Here is an 18,784-nt window from a genome sequence, read left to right as displayed (position 1 = left end):
CCGGGATCGAGCGACTGACGACTGAGAAAATCGGCCTGAACATTCCCCTTGCCCACGATGTGGGAGGCCGCCGGGCACTGTAGATGTCACTCTGCCCAGGTGAAGAGACGGCTGGTTTCCAGAGCCACCAGCGGATTGCGGGCGCCTCCTTGGCGACTGATGTAAGCCACGGTGGTGGAGTTGACGGACAAGACCCGTATCGCCTTGCCGCGGATGAGGGAGAGAAACTCCAGAAGAGCTAGGAACACCGCCCGAGCCTCCAATCAAATGACGTGCCAGGGAGACTGAGCTGCTGGCCAGATCCCCTGGGCATACTGGGAGAGGCAGACAGCGCCCCAGCCTGAGAGACTGGCGTTCGAGGTTACTATCGTTCACTGAGAGACTTGGAGAGGCATTCCCTGTAGCAAATGAGGAAGGGAAAACCACCACTACAAGTGGGCGATGGTAGAGCCCAAAAACGGGAGGTCTGTGTGAAACTTCCGCCACTGGCTGCCAACGGGACAGAAAAGCTTTCTGGAATGGTTGCATATGAGAAAAGCCCAAGGGACTAGGTCGATGGTAGAAGCCAAGGAGCCCGAGACCTGCAGGTAGTCACAAGCCGTCGGAGAAGGCAGCAAGGTCCAACTCTGAAACTGGCTGATCAACATGAGAGCCCGCGCGCGAGGCAAGAAGACCCTGCCCACCCGGGAACCAGGCTGGAACGTAAGCAAAGTCTGAAGCAGGAACCAGGCTGGAACGGAGCAACTACCGGCAAGTAGTAACACACTCCAGGGCACAGAGCAACTGGGAACCACAAGGTAACCCCGTTGCAAGGCAAAGACTAAGGTTCTGCGGCCGGCTTACATCAGGAAGCGGGCGGAGTTTTGAATGGCAGGAACAGGCCTACAAAAGCGTCCTTGCACGCGCGCCTAGGGACAGGGCGTCCACCGAAGGTCTCCCACCAGCGTCGCCCCCGCGGGGACGCTGCCACACAGGCCTCAAACTCCGCCAGCTGAACCGGGAGCGGGACCAGGAACATGGAGGTAAGGGCCTGGTCACAGCACACGTGACCGGGACCATAACAAACAAGGGTTAGGTCGGACTATAAAGATATGTTTCTGGCTAAGAAGTCTATACTGGCACATTGGTTGGACACCAGGGCACCATCTCTCACATATTGGAGGATACAACTGCACCAAACGATGGTCTTCGAATACCTGTCAGCACGTAGATCATCTTCGAAGCGATATGCTGTGTTCATGGATATCTGGCGGGAGTACATAACATCTCTAACCCCCAGAGCACTGGAGGTTCCCGTACAAAGAGAACTTGCCGCTTATGTTGCTTACCCTTGGGCAGGGGAGGGGGGGGGGCGAGTTGAAATTATTATTATTATTATCATTATTGAATTTGGGACATCGGATGTATGGTAGTTAAAAATGCCCACATGGTATTAGTAAGTCTTATGATCTAATTTGTGGTTGTTGGGTGTAATCTTACATCGTTTATGTGTTCAAGGAAAATGTTAAATAAAGAAGGAAAAAAAAAAAGACAGGAAACAGAGAGTAGGATTAAATGGTCTTTTCGCAGTGGAAAAAGGTAAACAGTGGAGTGCCTCAGGGATCTGTACTGTGACCCATGCTTTTTAATATATTTATAAATGATCTGGAAAGAGGTACGATGAGTGAGGTGATCAAATTTGTAGATGACACAAAAGTATGCAGAGTATAATTAAATCTCAAGCGGACTGTGATAAACTGCAGGAGGAACTTGCAAAACTGGAAGATTGGGCCTCAATGGAAGATGAAATATAAGGTGGACAAGTGCAAGGTGATACATACAAGGAAAATAACACTTGCTGTGATTACACAATGTTAGGTTCTATTTTAGGAGTTACCACTCAGGAAAAAGGAAAAAGATCTGGGTATCAGAGTTCAAATTACATTGAAATCATCAGCTCAGTGTGCTGTGGCAGTTAAAAAAACAAACAATGTTAGGAATTATTAGGAAGGGAATGGCAAATAAAACAGAGGATGCCATAATGCCTCTGTATCGCTCCATGGTGAGACCGCACCTTGAATACTGTGTACAATTCTGGTCACCGTATCTCAAAAGGGTTATAGCTGCACTGGAGAAAGTACAGAGGGCGACCAAAATGATAAGTGGCATGGAACAGCTCCCCTATGAGGAAAGACTAAAGAGGTTAAGGCTGTTCAGCCTGAATAAGAGACTGCTGAAAGAGGAAATGATAGAGGTCTACAAAATCATGAAAGGACTCGAATGGGTAAATGCAAAATGGTTATTTACTCTTTCAGATAATACAAGGACTAGGGGGCACTCTACGAAGTTTGCAAGTAGTACATTTAAAACAAAAATCGGAGAAAATTATTTTTTCACTCAACACACAATTAAGCTCTGGAATTCGTTGCCAGAGGATGTGGTTAAGGCAGCTTGTATTGCATGGGATCTGTTTAACGTTTGGGTACTTGCCAGGTACTTATGACTTGGATTGGCCACTGTTGAAGACAGGATACTGGGCTTGATCAACCCTTCGTCTGACCCAGTATGGCATATCTTATGTTCTTATGATTGTAGCAAGTTTGTGTCGAATGCTTTGTTGGATGGAGTTGCTGAAGTGCAGGAGAAATATGTTCATGACATCTGGTACCGATTAAGAGGTGGGCAGCTGCATTTTGAACTAACTGGAGAGGTTTGATTATGTACTGAGGGTGGCCTGCATATAATGAATTACAGTAATCCAGACTAGGATGTATCACTGATTGTAAAATAGTCCTAAAGTCTGTAATAATACAGCAGCAAAAAAAAAAAATCCCTTTCTAACCTTAAATTCAGCGATTAGATGAAATCCTAGATTGGTGCTTTTCTCTAAAATCTAATTTCATTATCATATTCACTAAGCACTTTTTATTCCAAAACCTTGCCTGATTTTCTTTTGAAATTTATTTAAAGGCCTAAGCACTAAAGCCATTTAGCATATACTCTGAATAGTCTGCAATAGTTTAAGTACCTAGTGTGCATGCTACATCTATCCCAGAATACATTTTTGGCAGAGTTGAGGAGGTGTCCCTTTTGCCTATTACTTCTTTGGGCTTCCACGAGCCTTCATCTGCAAGTACCTGGAGTTTTTGCTGTATTTTTATATGCCACACTCAACTCAGCCCAGCCATTATGACAGCTCTTGGCCAATGGCCACAAACCACAGTTCCCCTGCAGAATCAGGCTAACCTGCACCCTAGATCTAGCCACAGGGTTTCGGCCTTTGAGCCATAGGCAAGACTTCCTCCCCTCCAGAGGCTGTAAACACTACCTCTGCAGGATCTCCAGGCCATGGCAGTGCATAGCACTGCCATGGAGCCACCAGGCCAGCCACAAAATGTGCATCAACAACACAGTAAAACAAAACAAAATAAAAAAAGAATAGTTATAAAAAATAAAGGGGTAGATTTTAAAAAACGGCGCGTTGGCGTACTTTTGTTGGCGCTCCAGGCGCAAACAAAAGTACGCGGGATTTTAGTAGATACGCGCGTATCCGCTAAAATCCTGGATCGGCGCGCGCAAGGCTACCGATTTCGTGTAGCCGGCGCACGCCGAGCCGTGCAGCCTGCCTCCATTCCCTCCGAGGCCGCTCCAAAATCGGAGCGGCCTCGGAGGGAATTTGCTAACGCCCTCCCCTCACCTTCCCCTCCCTTCCTCTACCTAACCCACCCCCCCGGCCCTGTCTAAACCCCCCCTACCTTTGTTGGGAGATTTACGCCTCCCAGAGGGAGAAGTAAATCCCCGCGTGCCAGCGGGCCGCTGGCGCGCCTAGACGCAACCCAGGGGCGGTTCCGGAGGGTGCGGCCACGCCCCCGGACCGCCCCGGGCCGAAACCATGCCCCCGGGCCCGCCCCCGAAACGCTGTGTCCCGCCCCAAAAACGGCGTGCCGCTCGGCCACGCCCCCGACACGCCCCCCTCGGAAAACCCCGGGACTTACGCGAGTCCCGGGGCTCTGCACGCACTGGTAGGCCTATTGAACATAGGCGCACCGGCGCGCAGGGCCCTGCTTGGGTAAATCCGGGCGGATTTACGCGAGCAGGGCTCTTAAAATCCGCCCCAAACTGCCTACAATCAGGTTTGAAATGTAAAGCAGCCTTTCCCAATGAGCAATGTCGTCTCAGCTCTGAACTTTCCTAACAATTATTTTTTTGTGTTGGGAACATGGTTTACAGGTGCGGTGAGGTAAAGAGTAAGGCAACCAGACTTCCGGTGGGCAAATCTGGGAGACTTCTTCCCTGTGGTACCAACAGTGGGCATGAAGTTCATTTGCAGGAAACGGTGGCTATCTGGTGGGCTAGTTCCTATGAGAAATTGTAGTAACCCACTCTCTAAAGATTGCTAAAAGCACATTCTTTGAATTTTGAAACCACCAAATATTTGATCCCCAATGCAAAGCCTCGGGACTGGTGGATATGCCCTACATACAAGAGAACTGACATAGAAATTCTGAAGAAAAAAAAAAAATCAAGAAAGAATAAGTGACACCCCCCCCCCACCACCACCTTCTCGCCAATTTAAATTGTGTGGGAGACATATCCCGGTCAGAGATATGTACACCAGGGCCAGCACAAGGGTATTAGGTGCCTTACAGCCTTGGTCCCCCACTTCCCCCCCACCTCCCCCCCAAATGACTCTCTCTTCACACAACTAAACATTATGCATTTGTAATAAGTTTTTACATGAAAAAGGACATTCATTCTTCTGAGGGAAAAATACCAATTAAAATAGTCTATGGTACTAACCAAAAAAAACCCTACTAAAAGCACAAAAATACACTTGGAACCCATAAGGTATTAAGTCCATTGTAATGCTTGTTAGGTGTGAGCTTGGTCCTCTGAAAGCTATGAATAAACTGAATTAGAATGTCAATACAGTAAACCTCTCATACCAAAATAGCACTAACTGCCAGCACTCAAACAGTAACAACTCTACTTATGAAAAAGCAACACTACAATTATTATACCAAACTCGAAACACCACTACATCTCCGTTTAATAAAACAGAACGAGCCAGGCTGCTATAGATCCCTGCACATGCTAGCAGAATACCTCACCTCACATGCAGAACAAAGACTGAGCCTCACCAAATATAGGATAAGGAGACCATAAAATATAAATAAACATGCAAACAAAAACTGAACTGGAAACCACAAGAACCCAGCCTTCATATGCAATGCAATCGTGGAAAACAGATACATCACCTTTCCTTATAAAACATCAAACTATAAAATCAGGAAATATAAAACATCAATCATAATAGTAAAACCATACTAATAAACAGAATAAATATTTCAAAACAGATGACAAATAGAGCATCCAATAATTAAAAACTCATATTAACATGTTAAAAAATTTCCCAAACACCAATAAAATATTTTTAAAAAGACACATCAAATAACACTCAATAATAATTAAAACTAACAAAGATTTAAAAAGATACCCCACTCTCTATACCTGGGAACTTTTGATTTCTAGTCATCCTGGATTGTCATGGATTAGTGAGAAAGGGGAAAAGGGGCAGGCAAACTTTCTCCTCTCTCTCATATACACACAGTCTCTCTAATATATACTTGCTCCCTCTCACTCACATAAACACGCACACAGACATGTTCCTCTCTCTCTCTTGCACACACACAGTCATGTTCCCTCTCACACGCAGTAAATTCATTTGCTCTCTCACACATGGCATGCTCCCATTCAGGTCTACTGGTCCCTCTGTTTCCTTCTGCTGCTATTTGTGCTGGAGTCTCTTATGATCTTTGGCCGCCAGTGGGATGAGATCTGCTGGCAGTCTGGGGCCTCTCTTTCTCTTTTCTTCTGCCATGCCACCGGTAACTCTGAGGCCTCTTGCAATCTTCGGCTGCTGGCGGGATGGGATCCATCGGTGGCTCCGAGCCTTTTTGCGATCTTTTGCTGCCAGCATGGGGTCTTCAGGCAGCCCTGGAGCCTTTCGTGATTTTTGGCTGCCAGCAGGATGGGGTCCACTGGAAGCCATGGGGCCTCTTGCAATCTTCAACTACCAGTGGTTGGGATCCACTAGTGGCCCCGAGGCTTTTTGCAATCTTGTTGTGCCGCTGCCACTGCGCCCTCCAATTCACCACTCCGTGCAAGTGCAGGGCTTGCACTGTGGGTCATACCAGCCCTGCATTACCTAGTAACTTTAGACGCCCTCCTCCCCTCCCACTTAAAACAAATCTCTTTTACATTCTGGGTTAGCAAGGCTTCCTACATGCATATATACAAGATGTGTGTGAACTTTATTCATTTTAGCAGAAAGTAAAACAAACAAAACCAAGCAAGTGTCTTGGCAGCCCCCTACTGGCTAAGAGCGCCAGGCTCCTCAACTGTATTTCCTTCTGAAGCAAGCTAAATAAAGCCTAAAAGTTACAATTTGATTTAATCATGCAAATAATATCCTGATTATTTTGGGGGTTGAACCTGCAGCTTCCTATAGCCAACCTGATTTTATAGCTACCAGAAACTGTTGGGAGACTTTACAGACTCCCCCCGTTTGTGTCTGCAATAATTCTGCAGTCTAATGTGTCTGAATGGCGGAGGGATCACTTTCCTGCATGCAAGAAAAAGAGTAGCAGAGGTACTGAGCAGCAAAGGAAAAGAAGAAAAGCAGCACTCATGTTCTCACTCCCGCTTCATGCGGGTTAGGGCCCCTCTCCAATTCTCCTCCTCTTTCTATTCAAACACCAGGGAATCAATCTAAGAATATCAGCGCTGGGTGCTAAGTGGAGCCCCTCACCCTTCCACTTCAGGGGCTCAGTCTCTGACTGTCAGAGACTTTTATAACAGCAAACGTCTAGAAGTTTAAACTTTGGGGGGTGAGGACAATTTTCAAACCTAAGTGCAAAGTCCATGGGTATCCTGTTCCCCGCGGACTTTGCATCTTATTTTCAAAGGACAGACATGTGCATGCTTTCCCTTTGAAACTTGTTCCCAGACACAAAGTACCCAACAACTTGCCAAATTTCAATAGAAAACAATACATTCAGATTTGAAAATACAAACTTATGCCCCATTAATTTCCTCTCCCGACCGTCTGGCTAAAAGTGCATGCACTGTGGAATACTGCACGCACTCTCCGTCAGACCGAGGACAGGTAAGCAATTTACTTAGGTAACTCACTCTGACCCTAGCAAATGACTTTAAAAATTGCTCTCTAAAAAAAAAAAAAAAAAGTTAACTGAAGTCCTCTGAGAAAGTACACAAACGTTTCTGCCGCATAAGACCTACATACAGAAAAAGGAGTTTCAACAAACTCTAGGGGGAAAGGATTATCCTGGCCCCTCACATGCCCCAGGCTTGAAAGGATGCTTGTCCTTCCACACCCTCTCCTGGGCGAGGACCTTATTAACACGAACGGGCTGCATTTTTGGGCAGGTCTGTGAACGGCTTTACACCGAAAAGGTCGGGGATACCCACACAGACAACTCATGCCTCAAAATACTCTGCACGTATTCCTTAAACTTCCTTCTTCCCTGACTTTTATCTAACAGTAATCACTTAAATCTCTGCAGTTAGCCTCCTCACTGTCCTGTACAAATCAGTAAGATGCCATGTGACTTACCTAGCTCTCACTTTTTTTTTGCATACAAAACTTTAAGATGCAAAAATTGCTCCACGACTACTGCCGTTTTCGGATGCTTACTCCCTATCGTATTCCCTCAGTACGTCTCCCTCTTTCATTGTATTCCTGCTTAATTCATGTTACATATCCCTGCATTTGTATTTTCCGCATGTAACCCAGTAACCCTCTGTATTAGTCTCCGGCATGTATTGTCTAATCGCATCTTGTAAGGTGTGAAGCAAGCAAACGAGGATGAAGAGATTCCTTCATCACATTAAGCTGTTTCAATGGATGATGATCAGAAACCTATTTGAACAAACTTCCAAAAATGCCTCTGTATCGCTCCATGGTGAGACTGCACCTTGAATACTGTGTACAATTCTGGTCGCCGCATCTCAAAAAAGATATAATTGTGATGGAGAAGGTACAGAGAAGGGCAACCAAAATGATAAAGGGGATGGAACAGCTCCCCTATGAGGAAAGGCTGAAGAGGTTAGGGCTGTTCAGCTTGGAGAAGAGACGGCTGAGGGGGGATATGATAGAGGTGTTTAAAATCATGAGAGGTCTAGAACGGGTAGATGTGAATCGGTTATTTACACTTTTGAATAATAGAAGGACTAGGGGGCATTCCATAAAGTTAGCAAGTAGCACATTTAAGACTAATCGGAGAAAATTCTTTTTCACTCAACACACAATTAAACTCTGGAATTTGTTGCCAGAGGATGTGGTTAGTGCAATTAGTGTAGCTGGGTTCAAAAAAGGTTTGGATAAGTTCTTGGAGGAGAAGTCCATTAATGGCTATTAATCAATTATACTTAGGGAATAGCCACTGCTATTAATTGCATCAGTAGCATGGGTTCTTCTTAGTGTTTGGGTATTTGCCAGGTTCTTGTGGCCTGGTTTTGGCCTCTGTTGGAAACAGGATGCTGGGCTTGATGGACCCTTGGTCTGACCCAGCATGGCAATTTCTTATGTTCTTATGTCTCAGGCCAGGCTTCTAATGCTCATTTTAGCTTTAAGAAGTCCTCTTATACCATAGCGGACCTTTTGTTCTTGGGGGGAAGAGCTTTCAGCTTGTATATGTATTACCTGAGAACTTATGAGATGTGGTCACTGTGGCCTCAATATTCAAAGCTGAACGGCTATGGAACTTATCTGGATAAGATTATACGGCTCACTTCCAAAGGATATTCAGCACCATGGCTATGCTGCTGAATATACCCAAAGAAATCACCACTTAGCTGGGTAACTCATATCCTGCTAAGTTGAGGCCTGCTATTAAGCAAGTCTAACTTATCTGTCTACTGTAGGTGGATAAGTAGCTCCTTCCTGATCCACCCATTGCCCGCCCCTTAGATGTCTGGCTATTTACTTAGCTGGATAAGTGGGGACTGCTGAACATAGCTGGATATTCAGAGATTAAAGTAGCACTGAATATCGGCCTCCCTGAGATTTGGGAAAGATTAGCAGGGGGATGGCGGGAAGAGAAGGAGAACGCACATCAACGTTTCTCTCTTCCATGCCCCCCTGCCCACTGACACTCTCTCACACACAAATGACCTCTCTCTCTGTCTTCATCCCACCCCCAGCTCTATCCGTTCCGTCCCCTCTCTTGACTGTAGCACTCTCCCAACTTCCTCATCTCAGTAGGTTTCCCACCCACCCCCGTCTCCCATCCCTGACCCCCCACTCTCTCCCTACCTAGTCATGGACACACAGGGCTTGTGCAGCAATCTTACTCGGCAGTGAACAGCCTCTGCTTCCGACTGCAGCCCATCCCAGGCAGCATGCAAGAAACTGGAGGGCTGGAGGGGGCGAGGCAGAGAAGAGCAACTCTGCTCCCTCTCCTGCAGTGCAGTGAACAGGAAGGCAGGGAATTATGTTGGCATGGGCACAGCGAAGGAGAGCTGTGCTTCTCATGTTTCTCCCTCCCAGGCAGACTACAGGGAACAGGAGGGGTCTGCATTTAGAGACTTCCCTGAGTTTCCGCTCAAGTCCAGAGAGTCCCCAGGTACGGATATACGTAGGGACCTTTGTTCTCAGTTTTTATGTTATTTTTCCCAGGAATTTATGAGTGGTTATAACAACAAGAACAAAAATCATATTTACCTTGAAAAATCAAGTCATCTTTTTCCATTGATTATCCGGTTTTTGATTTTTGTGATAAACGCTGAAAAATTCCTGGCAAAAAATAAAAAACGTAGGTCCCTAGATTTGTGCTCCTCACCATCCTTCTCTTGAAATAGCTTTGCACTCACACCCATCTCCAAGACAGCCTCTTGCACTATGAAAGGTTGAGAGAAATCAGGCGAGTGGGTTCGGGGGCAGGCTACAACTAATTCGTCAGGATTCTGAAGGCGCGGTCACACTCAGCAGTCCACCTAACTGTATTCCTCTCCCTTTCCTTTGGGCGGTTAAAAGAAGAGCAATATCTTGGAGATGTGGGAAGAAATGCAGATAGTATCCCGTCAGTACCAGAAAGGACTAAACCTCCTTCATAGTTAGAAGAACAGCTCACTTATATTGCATTTACCTTTGACACCTCTGGGTTTTACCTTCTTTTTCCTGCTCATATAACCATCTTACCTTTTCTCTATTTGGGCAACACACACTTCTTTGGTTCAACTGACAGGTCTGTTTGTCTCAGCCTTTTTCTAGACGCTGTAAAACCTGGACTTGATTACTTCAGTTTTTATTGTAAATACCACGTCATTATAGTCACAGCACCCAGTTTCCTGTGGTACCTTGAGGAAGATTTTACAATACACTTGCATATAATTATATCAAACATTTACATTATTTAATATGCAAACTCATTTTACATTCTAAAACTAAAGTAATTTCTCAATATTTTTGGTGTATCTGGATAATTTATTTTATGGGGGGGGGGGGGTTTTCCATTCCTTTTACTATTTTCTTTTCTTTTTCCTTTACCCATTCCTTTGGTCTTTTCTTCTCGTCATGCTGCCTTCTCTCACGTCAATCTGTTTTTCTTCCTCCAAAAGAAGCCTCTTCTATTGCCTGCCCCCACCTCTCCATTGTTCTTTTCTCCCTCTGACCCAGATTGTGTTTTTCCCTCCCTGTCCTGTCTGAAGATTTTTCTCCCTACAGTCTTTCATCCCTTCACTTCCCAGTTCCACTCCCCACCTTTCATGTCTCTGTCAACCTCTCATCAGTCCTGCTGTCTTCCCCACCATCCATCCAACCTGTCACCCCTCTCGCCCTCTCTGTTTTCCCCCAACCTCACCACACAACTTCTCCACTCTTTTGTCCTCCCTTTCCCACCTCTCCTCTTCCCCCAAGCTATCTCCTCTCCCCCCCCCCCCCCCCGCCTGATCCCTGGTCCTCTCTCCCTCCTATTCCCACCAACCCCAACCCTGGTCCCTCTACCTAGCAGAAGAATAATCACTTCATACTCTGTCAACCTTTTCTACTGACTGGGGCCAGTTTCGTGGTTTGAACTGTGCAGTGCGGTGCCCTGGAGATCTCTACAGTGTCCCCTGTGGTCCAAATCAACAGTCAGACACCAGTCAGCAGTATTGAAACCTCTCTTTCCTCCTCCTGCGGACCAGGGGGCGGGGAACTGCAAGAACACTGGGCGCTTTGACTCGGCACAGCCTGGCTCACAGGACACCGTCAACTGGGCACCAAAATGTAACAGAAGCCCCAAGTAATTCAGCAGCCAAGGTCACAAAATCAAACAACTCAAGTGAGGTGGCAAAAGCTGGGCACTTCCAAGTTTATCAATTAATTCACCTGAACAGGGCATTCAGGCAAGACCGATTTTACGTGGGTGAGCAGGCGTTTAGTAACTTATGCGCGTATGCCTCTTATAAAAGAGCAATTACTATATGTACTTCTGAACGCCACCCCGGAGCGCTCCTAGACCGCCCCCTTATCCTGCCAGGTATTTATTTATTTATTTAAATTATTTCTATACCGTTTTAGCAATTGCGTAATTGATCAAAGCGGTTTACATAGTCAAATAAAATAAAAGATAAGACAAAATACATAAAAATCAAATAACTACACATAAAAATGCGATAATTACTTTCCATCTTTGTTTAAAAATAAGTTAAATAATAAAAATCAAGTCATTAAGAAAAATAAAAAGATAAAACAAAAAAGATAGTAAAAGTTAGAGATAAATGGTAAAATGCATGCTCGAACCTGAAAATACATGCGTAGCCTCAACAGTTACAAGATCACACAGAGGCGTGTACATGCTATTTTTACACACAGAGCCCCTTTGAAAATTCCGCTTAGAGAATGGTGAAGAGCCCAGAGGAAACCACTCTCCCGCCCTAAGATCAGGAGCCCACATGCTGGGGACCCTCCCTGGGCGAGGAAATCCTGCCCGCCGCCTGGAGAGGAAATAAGGTGTGCCAGAGTGCCCTCTCAGTGAGAACCCAAGGAAGCCAGGACTGGCCCACTCTGCCCCAATCCTGAAAACTTCCCCATTGGGATGATGACCAGTGAGGAGCTGCAGAGGAGAGAAGGGAGGGAAAAAAAAAAAGGCCAGGGATACAAAGATCCAGCGTACACCCTGGGATAGAAAGTCACCCCCCCCCATGCCCCACAGCAATCCAGGGGGAGGAGAGCCCACGTTCACCCCTCCGCCTTGCTAATTCAGCCCATAGACAGGAGGCAGGGAACGCCATCGATGATTCCCACACCCAAGGCATCACTCACTCCAGAGTCAGCTCTGCTTGCAGTGTAAGATCTTTCAAACTTATCCATGCTTTCTTTAAATCTGATACAAGCTTGTCTCGACAAACACTGCTTGGAAGCTGCTCCATGTATCCATCACTCTTTCTTTAAGGAAATATTTATTTATGTAATTGCTCAGTTTACCCTCGATTGACTTCATATCATAGTCCCTTATTCTAGAATTTTCACTGAAAAATAATTGATTTTTGTGCATTATTTAAACCTCTATCATATTCTCCCTTCTTCTATATGGCATGCACATCTAGGTCCTTAATCTTGCTTCATAGGGCTTTCAGTACATACTGCACCATTTTGGTAGCTCTTCTGCAAACTAGCTCTACTCTCTATGCTTTTGAAGATGCAGTCCTCTAGAACTGGGCCAAACTAAAAGGAGCAATTACTGAAGCAACTAATATATATGTTAGAAAAGTAAAGAAAACCAAGAAAAAAATGAAACCTATTTGGTTCACAAAGGAGGTGGCTGATAAAATAAAAGATAAAAGAACAGTGTTTAAGAAATATAAAAGATCCCAAAGAGAGGATCACAAGGAAGAATATCTGGTAAAACTGAGGGAGATGACGAAAGTAATCAACATAAGAACATAAGAAAATGCCATACTGGGTCAGACCAAGGGTCCATCAAGCCCAGCATCCTGTTTCCAACAGTGGCCAATCCAGGCCATAAGAACCTGGCAAGTACCCAAAAACTAAGTCTATTCCATGTAACCATTGCTAATGGCAGTGGCTATTCTCTAAGTGAACTTAATAGCAGGTAATGGACTTCTCCTCCAAGAACTTATCCAATCCTTTTTTAAACACAGCTATACTAACTGCACGAACCACATTCTCTGGCAACAAATTCCAGAGTTTAACTGTGCGTTGAGTAAAAAAGAACTTTCTCCGATTAGTTTTAAATGTGCCTCATGCTAACTTCATGGAGTGTCCCCTAGTCTTTCTACTATCCGAAAGAGTAAATAACCGATTCACATCTACCCGTTCTAGACCTCTCATGATTTTAAACACCTCTATCATATCCCCCCTCAGTCGTCTCTTCTCCAAGCTGAAAAGTCCTAACCTCTTTAGTCTTTCCTCATAGGGGAGTTGTTCCATTCCCCTTATCATTTTGGTAGCCCTTCTCTGTACCTTCTCCATCGTAATTATATCTTTTTTGAGATGCGGCGACCAGAATTGTACACAGTATTCAAGGTGCGGTCTCACCATGGAGCGATACAGAGGCATTATGACATTTTCCGTTTTATTCATCATTCCTTTTCTAATAATTCCCAACATTCTGTTTGCTTTTTTGACTGCCGCAGCACACTGAACCGACGATTTCAATGTGTTATCCACTATGACACCTAGATCTCTTTCTTGGGTTGTAGCACCTAATATGGAACCCAACATCGTGTAATTATAGCATGGGTTATTTTTCCCTATATGCATCACCTTGCACTTATCCACATTAAATTTCATCTGCCATTTGGATGCCCAATTTTCCAGTCTCACAAGGTCTTCCTGCAATTTATCACAATCTGCTTGTGATTTAACTACTCTGAACAATTTTGTGTCATCTGCAAATTTGATTATCTCACTCGTCGTATTTCTTTCCAGATCATTTATAAATATATTGAAAAGTAAGGGTCCCAATACAGATCCCTGAGGCACTCCACTGTCCACTCCCTTCCACTGAGAAAATTGCCCATTTAATCCTACTCTCTGTTTCCTGTCTTTTAGCCAGTTTGCAATCCACGAAAGGACATCGCCACCTATCCCATGAGTTTTTACTTTTCCTAGAAGCCTCTCATGAGGAACTTTGTCAAACGCCTTCTGAAAATCCAAGTATACTATATCTACCGGTTCACCTTTATCCACATGTTTATTAACTCCTTCAAAAAAGTGAAGCAGATTTGTGAGGCAAGGCTTGCCCTGGGTAAAGCCATGCTGACTTTGTTCCATTAAACCATGTCTTTCTATATGTTCTGTGATTTTGATGTTTAGAACACTTTCCACTATTTTTCCTGGCACTGAAGTCAGGCTAACTGGTCTGTAGTTTCCCGGATCGCCCCTGGAGCCCTTTTTAAATATTGGGGTTACATTTGCTATCCTCCAGTCTTCAGGTACAATGGATGATTTTAATGATAAGTTACAAATTTTTACTAATAGGTCTGAAATTTCATTTTTTAGTTCCTTCAGAACTCTGGGGTGTATACCATCCGGTTCAGGTGATTTACTACTCTTCAGTTTGTCAATCAGGCCTACCACATCTTCTAGGTTCACCGTGATTTGATTCAGTCCATCTGAATCATTACCCATGAAAACCTTCTCCATTACGGGTACCTCCCCAACATCCTCTTCAGTAAACACCGAAGCAAAGAAATCATTTAATCTTTCCGCGATGGCCTTATCTTCTCTAAGTGCCCCTTTAACCCCTCGATCATCTAACGGTCCAACTGACTCCCTCACAGGCTTTCTGTGGAAGAAAGGATTGCCAAAGAGGTAAAGCGAGAAGACAAAACATTCTTCAGATACATCAGTGAAAGGAGAAAAGTCCAAAGTGGTACAGTGAAATTGAAAGGTGAAAAGGATCAATGGGTGGAGACAGATAAAGAAATGGCAGAAATATTAAACAAATACTTCAGTTCGGTATTCACTAAAGAAGACCCCAGAGAAGGACCGTCGCTAGTTAACAAGAAACTGGAGGGGAGTAGAATGGATGAAACTCTGTTTACGGAAGAGAATGTATGGGAAGAGCTAGGAAAACTGAAAGTGGACAAAGCCATGGGGTCTGATGATGTACATCCCAGGATACTGAGGGAACTCAGAGGTGTGCTGGCGGGTCCGCTGCGTGACCTGTTCAATAGATCCCTGGAAACGGGAGTGGTGCCAAGTGATTGGAGAAGAACGGCGGTGGTCCCTCTTTACAAGAGTGGGAGCAGAGAGGAGGCTGGAAACCACAGGCCGGTTAGCCTCACCTCAGTGGTGTGAAAAGTATTGGAATTGCTGCTGAAGGAAAGAATAGTGAACTATCTACAAGCAGCAGAATTGCTGGATCAGAGGCAGCATGGTTTCATGAAGGAAACGTCCTGTCAGACAAATCTGATAGACTTTTTTGATTGGGTGACTAAGGAATTGGATCGAGAAAGAGCGCTCGATATCACCTACTTGGATTTTAGCAAAGCTTTTGATACGGTCCCGCACAGGAGGCTTGTGAATAAAACAAGAAATTTGGGAGTGAGTGCCAAGGTGGTGGCCTGGATAGCAAACTAGTTGAAGGACAGAAGACAATGTGTGATGGTAAATCTAACTTATTCGGAAGAGAGAGCAGTGATGAGTGGAGTGCCGCAAGGGTCGGTGTTGGGACCAGTCCTGTTCAATATCTTTGTGAGCGACATTGCGGACGGGATAAAAGGTAAGGTTTGTCTATTTGCGAATGATACTAAAATCTGCAACAGAGTGGACATGCCGGAAGGAGTGGAGAGAATGTGACTGATAACAAATTTTTCGCTTGCAGCATCACAGCAAGATTTCATTCCTCAATTTTTTGGGTTTTTTTTTGTTTACAGCTCTACATCCAGATTAAGGGGCTGCTCACTCTTCCACACAACCACTTGTAGCATCACACTCTGATTCCTGTTATTACCCCACTGCGGGCTCTCATTCCCAGCACCACTTACCAGCTTTAATCTTGGATTCCTTCTTCGGCCCCTCATTCCAACTCTGCTTCCTGGCTCCAGTTTCCATTCTGTGCCTTGTTCTCTGGTTTTAGATCTGCTTCTTTGCTCTAGCCATTGCTGTTTTCCTCTTCCTTCCGTCTGAGCTTTGTCTTTCGGTGGGAGCCTCCACTCTTGTCCTCTTGCCTCATCTATGCTTTGAGCTTCTAATTTTGGTTGTTTTCTAGCCTCAGACCCGTTTCCTGATTCTGATCTTTGCTCCCATCCTCGCTTCTGGGACGCCTCTCTGCTTCCTTTCAGTCTTGGCTTTTTTCTTTGTCTCTGGGTCTCGTCACTGTTTCCTGCCTCTGATTCTTGTTTTATTCTCTCCCCTTTGATCTTATTTCTTCTTTTCAGTTCTAATCTTGGCTTTGTCCCTGGTTCTTTGGTTTTAGCTTTGTTTTCCAGAAGTAATCTTGAATCCATTATACTGCCCCTGGAGTTGGATCTGTTGTCTGGCTCCAGCATCTTCTTTCTAACTTCCTACAATACACAATGAAAGGAGATTCACTACACAGGATATAAAACATGCACTACATTCATCTAATGTTAGGCACGGATAGAAGAATTGGTTCAGATAAAATCAGAGTTGCATAGGAACAGGTCACAATCAAAAGGATAAATCTGATCTTAACATAACTTGACTAGAATCTCCATTTTTGTCCAGTTTTGATCCATATCACCTGGTTCAGACACAAACTTTCAAAGATTCCAGCTCAATCAAAACCTTTTAAGATCTGCACTACCTTCAAAGAGTTTAAATCTGTGAATATTCACATAAATTTGAAATATTGTTAGTGTGGAGGCATAGCATAGCAGTGGACTATAAACCAGAGAAACTGGGGTTCAAATTCCACTACCATGTCTTATGACCTTGGGCAAATCACTTTATCCTCTATGCTTCAGGTACAAACTTAGAGGGTAATTTTCAAAAGAAAATATAACATACTATCATAGCAATTTTCTAAAGCCCATTTACCCATGTTCATTAAGTGCACTTTATGCAGGTAAAAGCAAGTTTTTGCTTACAATAAATGGTGTTTTCCGTAGATAGCTACATGAATTAAACATGTACAGTGGGTGATGTCATCAGGCAGCATGAGGTGGAGTTGTCTCTCCAAGCTAATAGAGCTTTTTAGCTTTACTGGGCATGTGCGGGATATCCTGTGCAATTGTATTTTACAGAAGCTCCTCAATTTGTATCAAAACTTAAGTAACCTGATGCTGTCCAGGGAAGAGGGTGGATTTCACATGGCTAATTAATTTTGCTATCTACAAAAAATACTGTTTCTGGTAAGCAGGCTGAATTAGCCATGCTCAGTGGGGAGTCCCAAGATGATCTCCAGGTAGTAAGCAGTCATTCTCGTGAGCCACCCACTCTTCATTCACGTCCTCTAGACTTTATGGATCCACAGTGTTTATCCCACGCCCCTTTGAAGTCCTTCACAGTTCTGGTCTTCACCACTTCCTCCAGAACTGTGAAGGACTTCAAAGGGACGTGGGATAAACTCTGTGGATCCATAAAGTCTAGAGGACATGAATGAATAGTGGGTGGCTCACGGGAATGAAGGCTACTACCTGGAGATAATGCCCTTATTCAATAATCACACACACGGTTAACGCGACAACAACATTGCTCTAAGCTTCAACGGCAAGAGGAAATGTGGAAAAAAGGATTTGCATTCACAAAAAAGCAGGGAGTAGTTTGCTAGTTACGGCGGTTACTACCCCAAACCAAATAAGCCTGATACTCTCTCTGCTTCAACGGCAGGGGAGAAAGACCGATACTTCACGCATATCCAGCATAGCTCTCTGCTTCAACGGCAGGGGAGAAAGACAGATACTTCACGCATATCCAGTATAGCTCTCTGCTTCAACGGCAGGGGAATGAAGAAAAGTGGATCTATACAGACAACCAACAAGGACTGAATAACATAGGTGGGGGAAACAAGCATGGGTGTAGCTTACTTATTGCGGCGGTTACTACCCCTGACTAATTAAGCTAGATATTTCACTTAGATGCAGTTCCAACACTGCTCTCTACATTAATGGTGGGGGTGGAAGGGAAATAGAACCAAAAGGTTAATAAGAGCCAAGAGTAACAGATAAGTATGAGAAAAAAAAAAAGTATGAGCCTTGCTGGGCAAACTGGATGGGCCGTTTGGTCTTCTTCTGCTGTCATTTCTATGTTTCTATGAGTGTTGCAGCATAGCATTATTGAGAAATCAGTAATTTGGACTCCTTCATGGACAGTAATCTATGTGGGTACTGCATGGTGCAATATTGCTCATCCCACTGAGCTATCCATGGCCACAAATGCATCAAGGCAGTAGTGAGACATGAAGGTATGCACTGATAACCAAGTAGCAGCTTTGCAGATTTCTTCTAAGGACACGTTTCTGAAGTGTATAGAGGAAACTGTCGCTTGCACCTGGTGGGCTTTTACGGGTGTGTGAGATCAATTTATTTCATTGAATAGAAGTACTGTATACAGGAGGTATTCAAGTTAAAAAAAACTTGGGGTTTATGAGACAAATATTTGAGATGCTTTCTTATGGCCTTGCGTTCTGTGCTTATAGTTTGCTAAAGCTCTTTTGCAGTCCAGTGTATGGAGTACTTTTTCCCTGTTCGTGCTTATGGGGCTTTGGGGAAAAAAGTTGAAAGTGAGATTGATTGGCTTATTTATTTATTTTAAAAGGTTTTTTATACCGAGATTCAATTGCATATCACATCGGTTTACATGGAACAG

The 18,784-nt window shown here is 44.4% G+C and overlaps 1 protein-coding gene across 5 annotated transcripts in view; it reads right to left on the bottom strand.

Moving 5' to 3' along the window:
* LOC115094264 (zinc finger protein 436-like) overlaps positions 1 to 18,784 on the bottom strand; it is an 88,618-nt gene that overhangs the window by 51,411 nt on the left and 18,423 nt on the right. For all 5 annotated transcript variants that reach the window (XM_029607136.1, XM_029607137.1, XM_029607134.1 and 2 more), the window contains one exon: positions 16,000 to 16,518. In XM_029607136.1, the coding sequence (XP_029462996.1) occupies positions 16,000 to 16,503 (504 nt within the window). In that variant the 5' untranslated portion in view covers positions 16,504 to 16,518. The remainder of the gene's footprint in view (positions 1 to 15,999; positions 16,519 to 18,784) is intronic.

Source organism: Rhinatrema bivittatum, chromosome 6 (genome assembly GCF_901001135.1).
Source record: "Rhinatrema bivittatum chromosome 6, aRhiBiv1.1, whole genome shotgun sequence".
Taxonomy (NCBI): domain Eukaryota; kingdom Metazoa; phylum Chordata; class Amphibia; order Gymnophiona; family Rhinatrematidae; genus Rhinatrema; species Rhinatrema bivittatum.
Note: the sequence above shows the minus strand (reverse complement) of the source record. Positions and strands in the feature narration are given on the sequence as shown.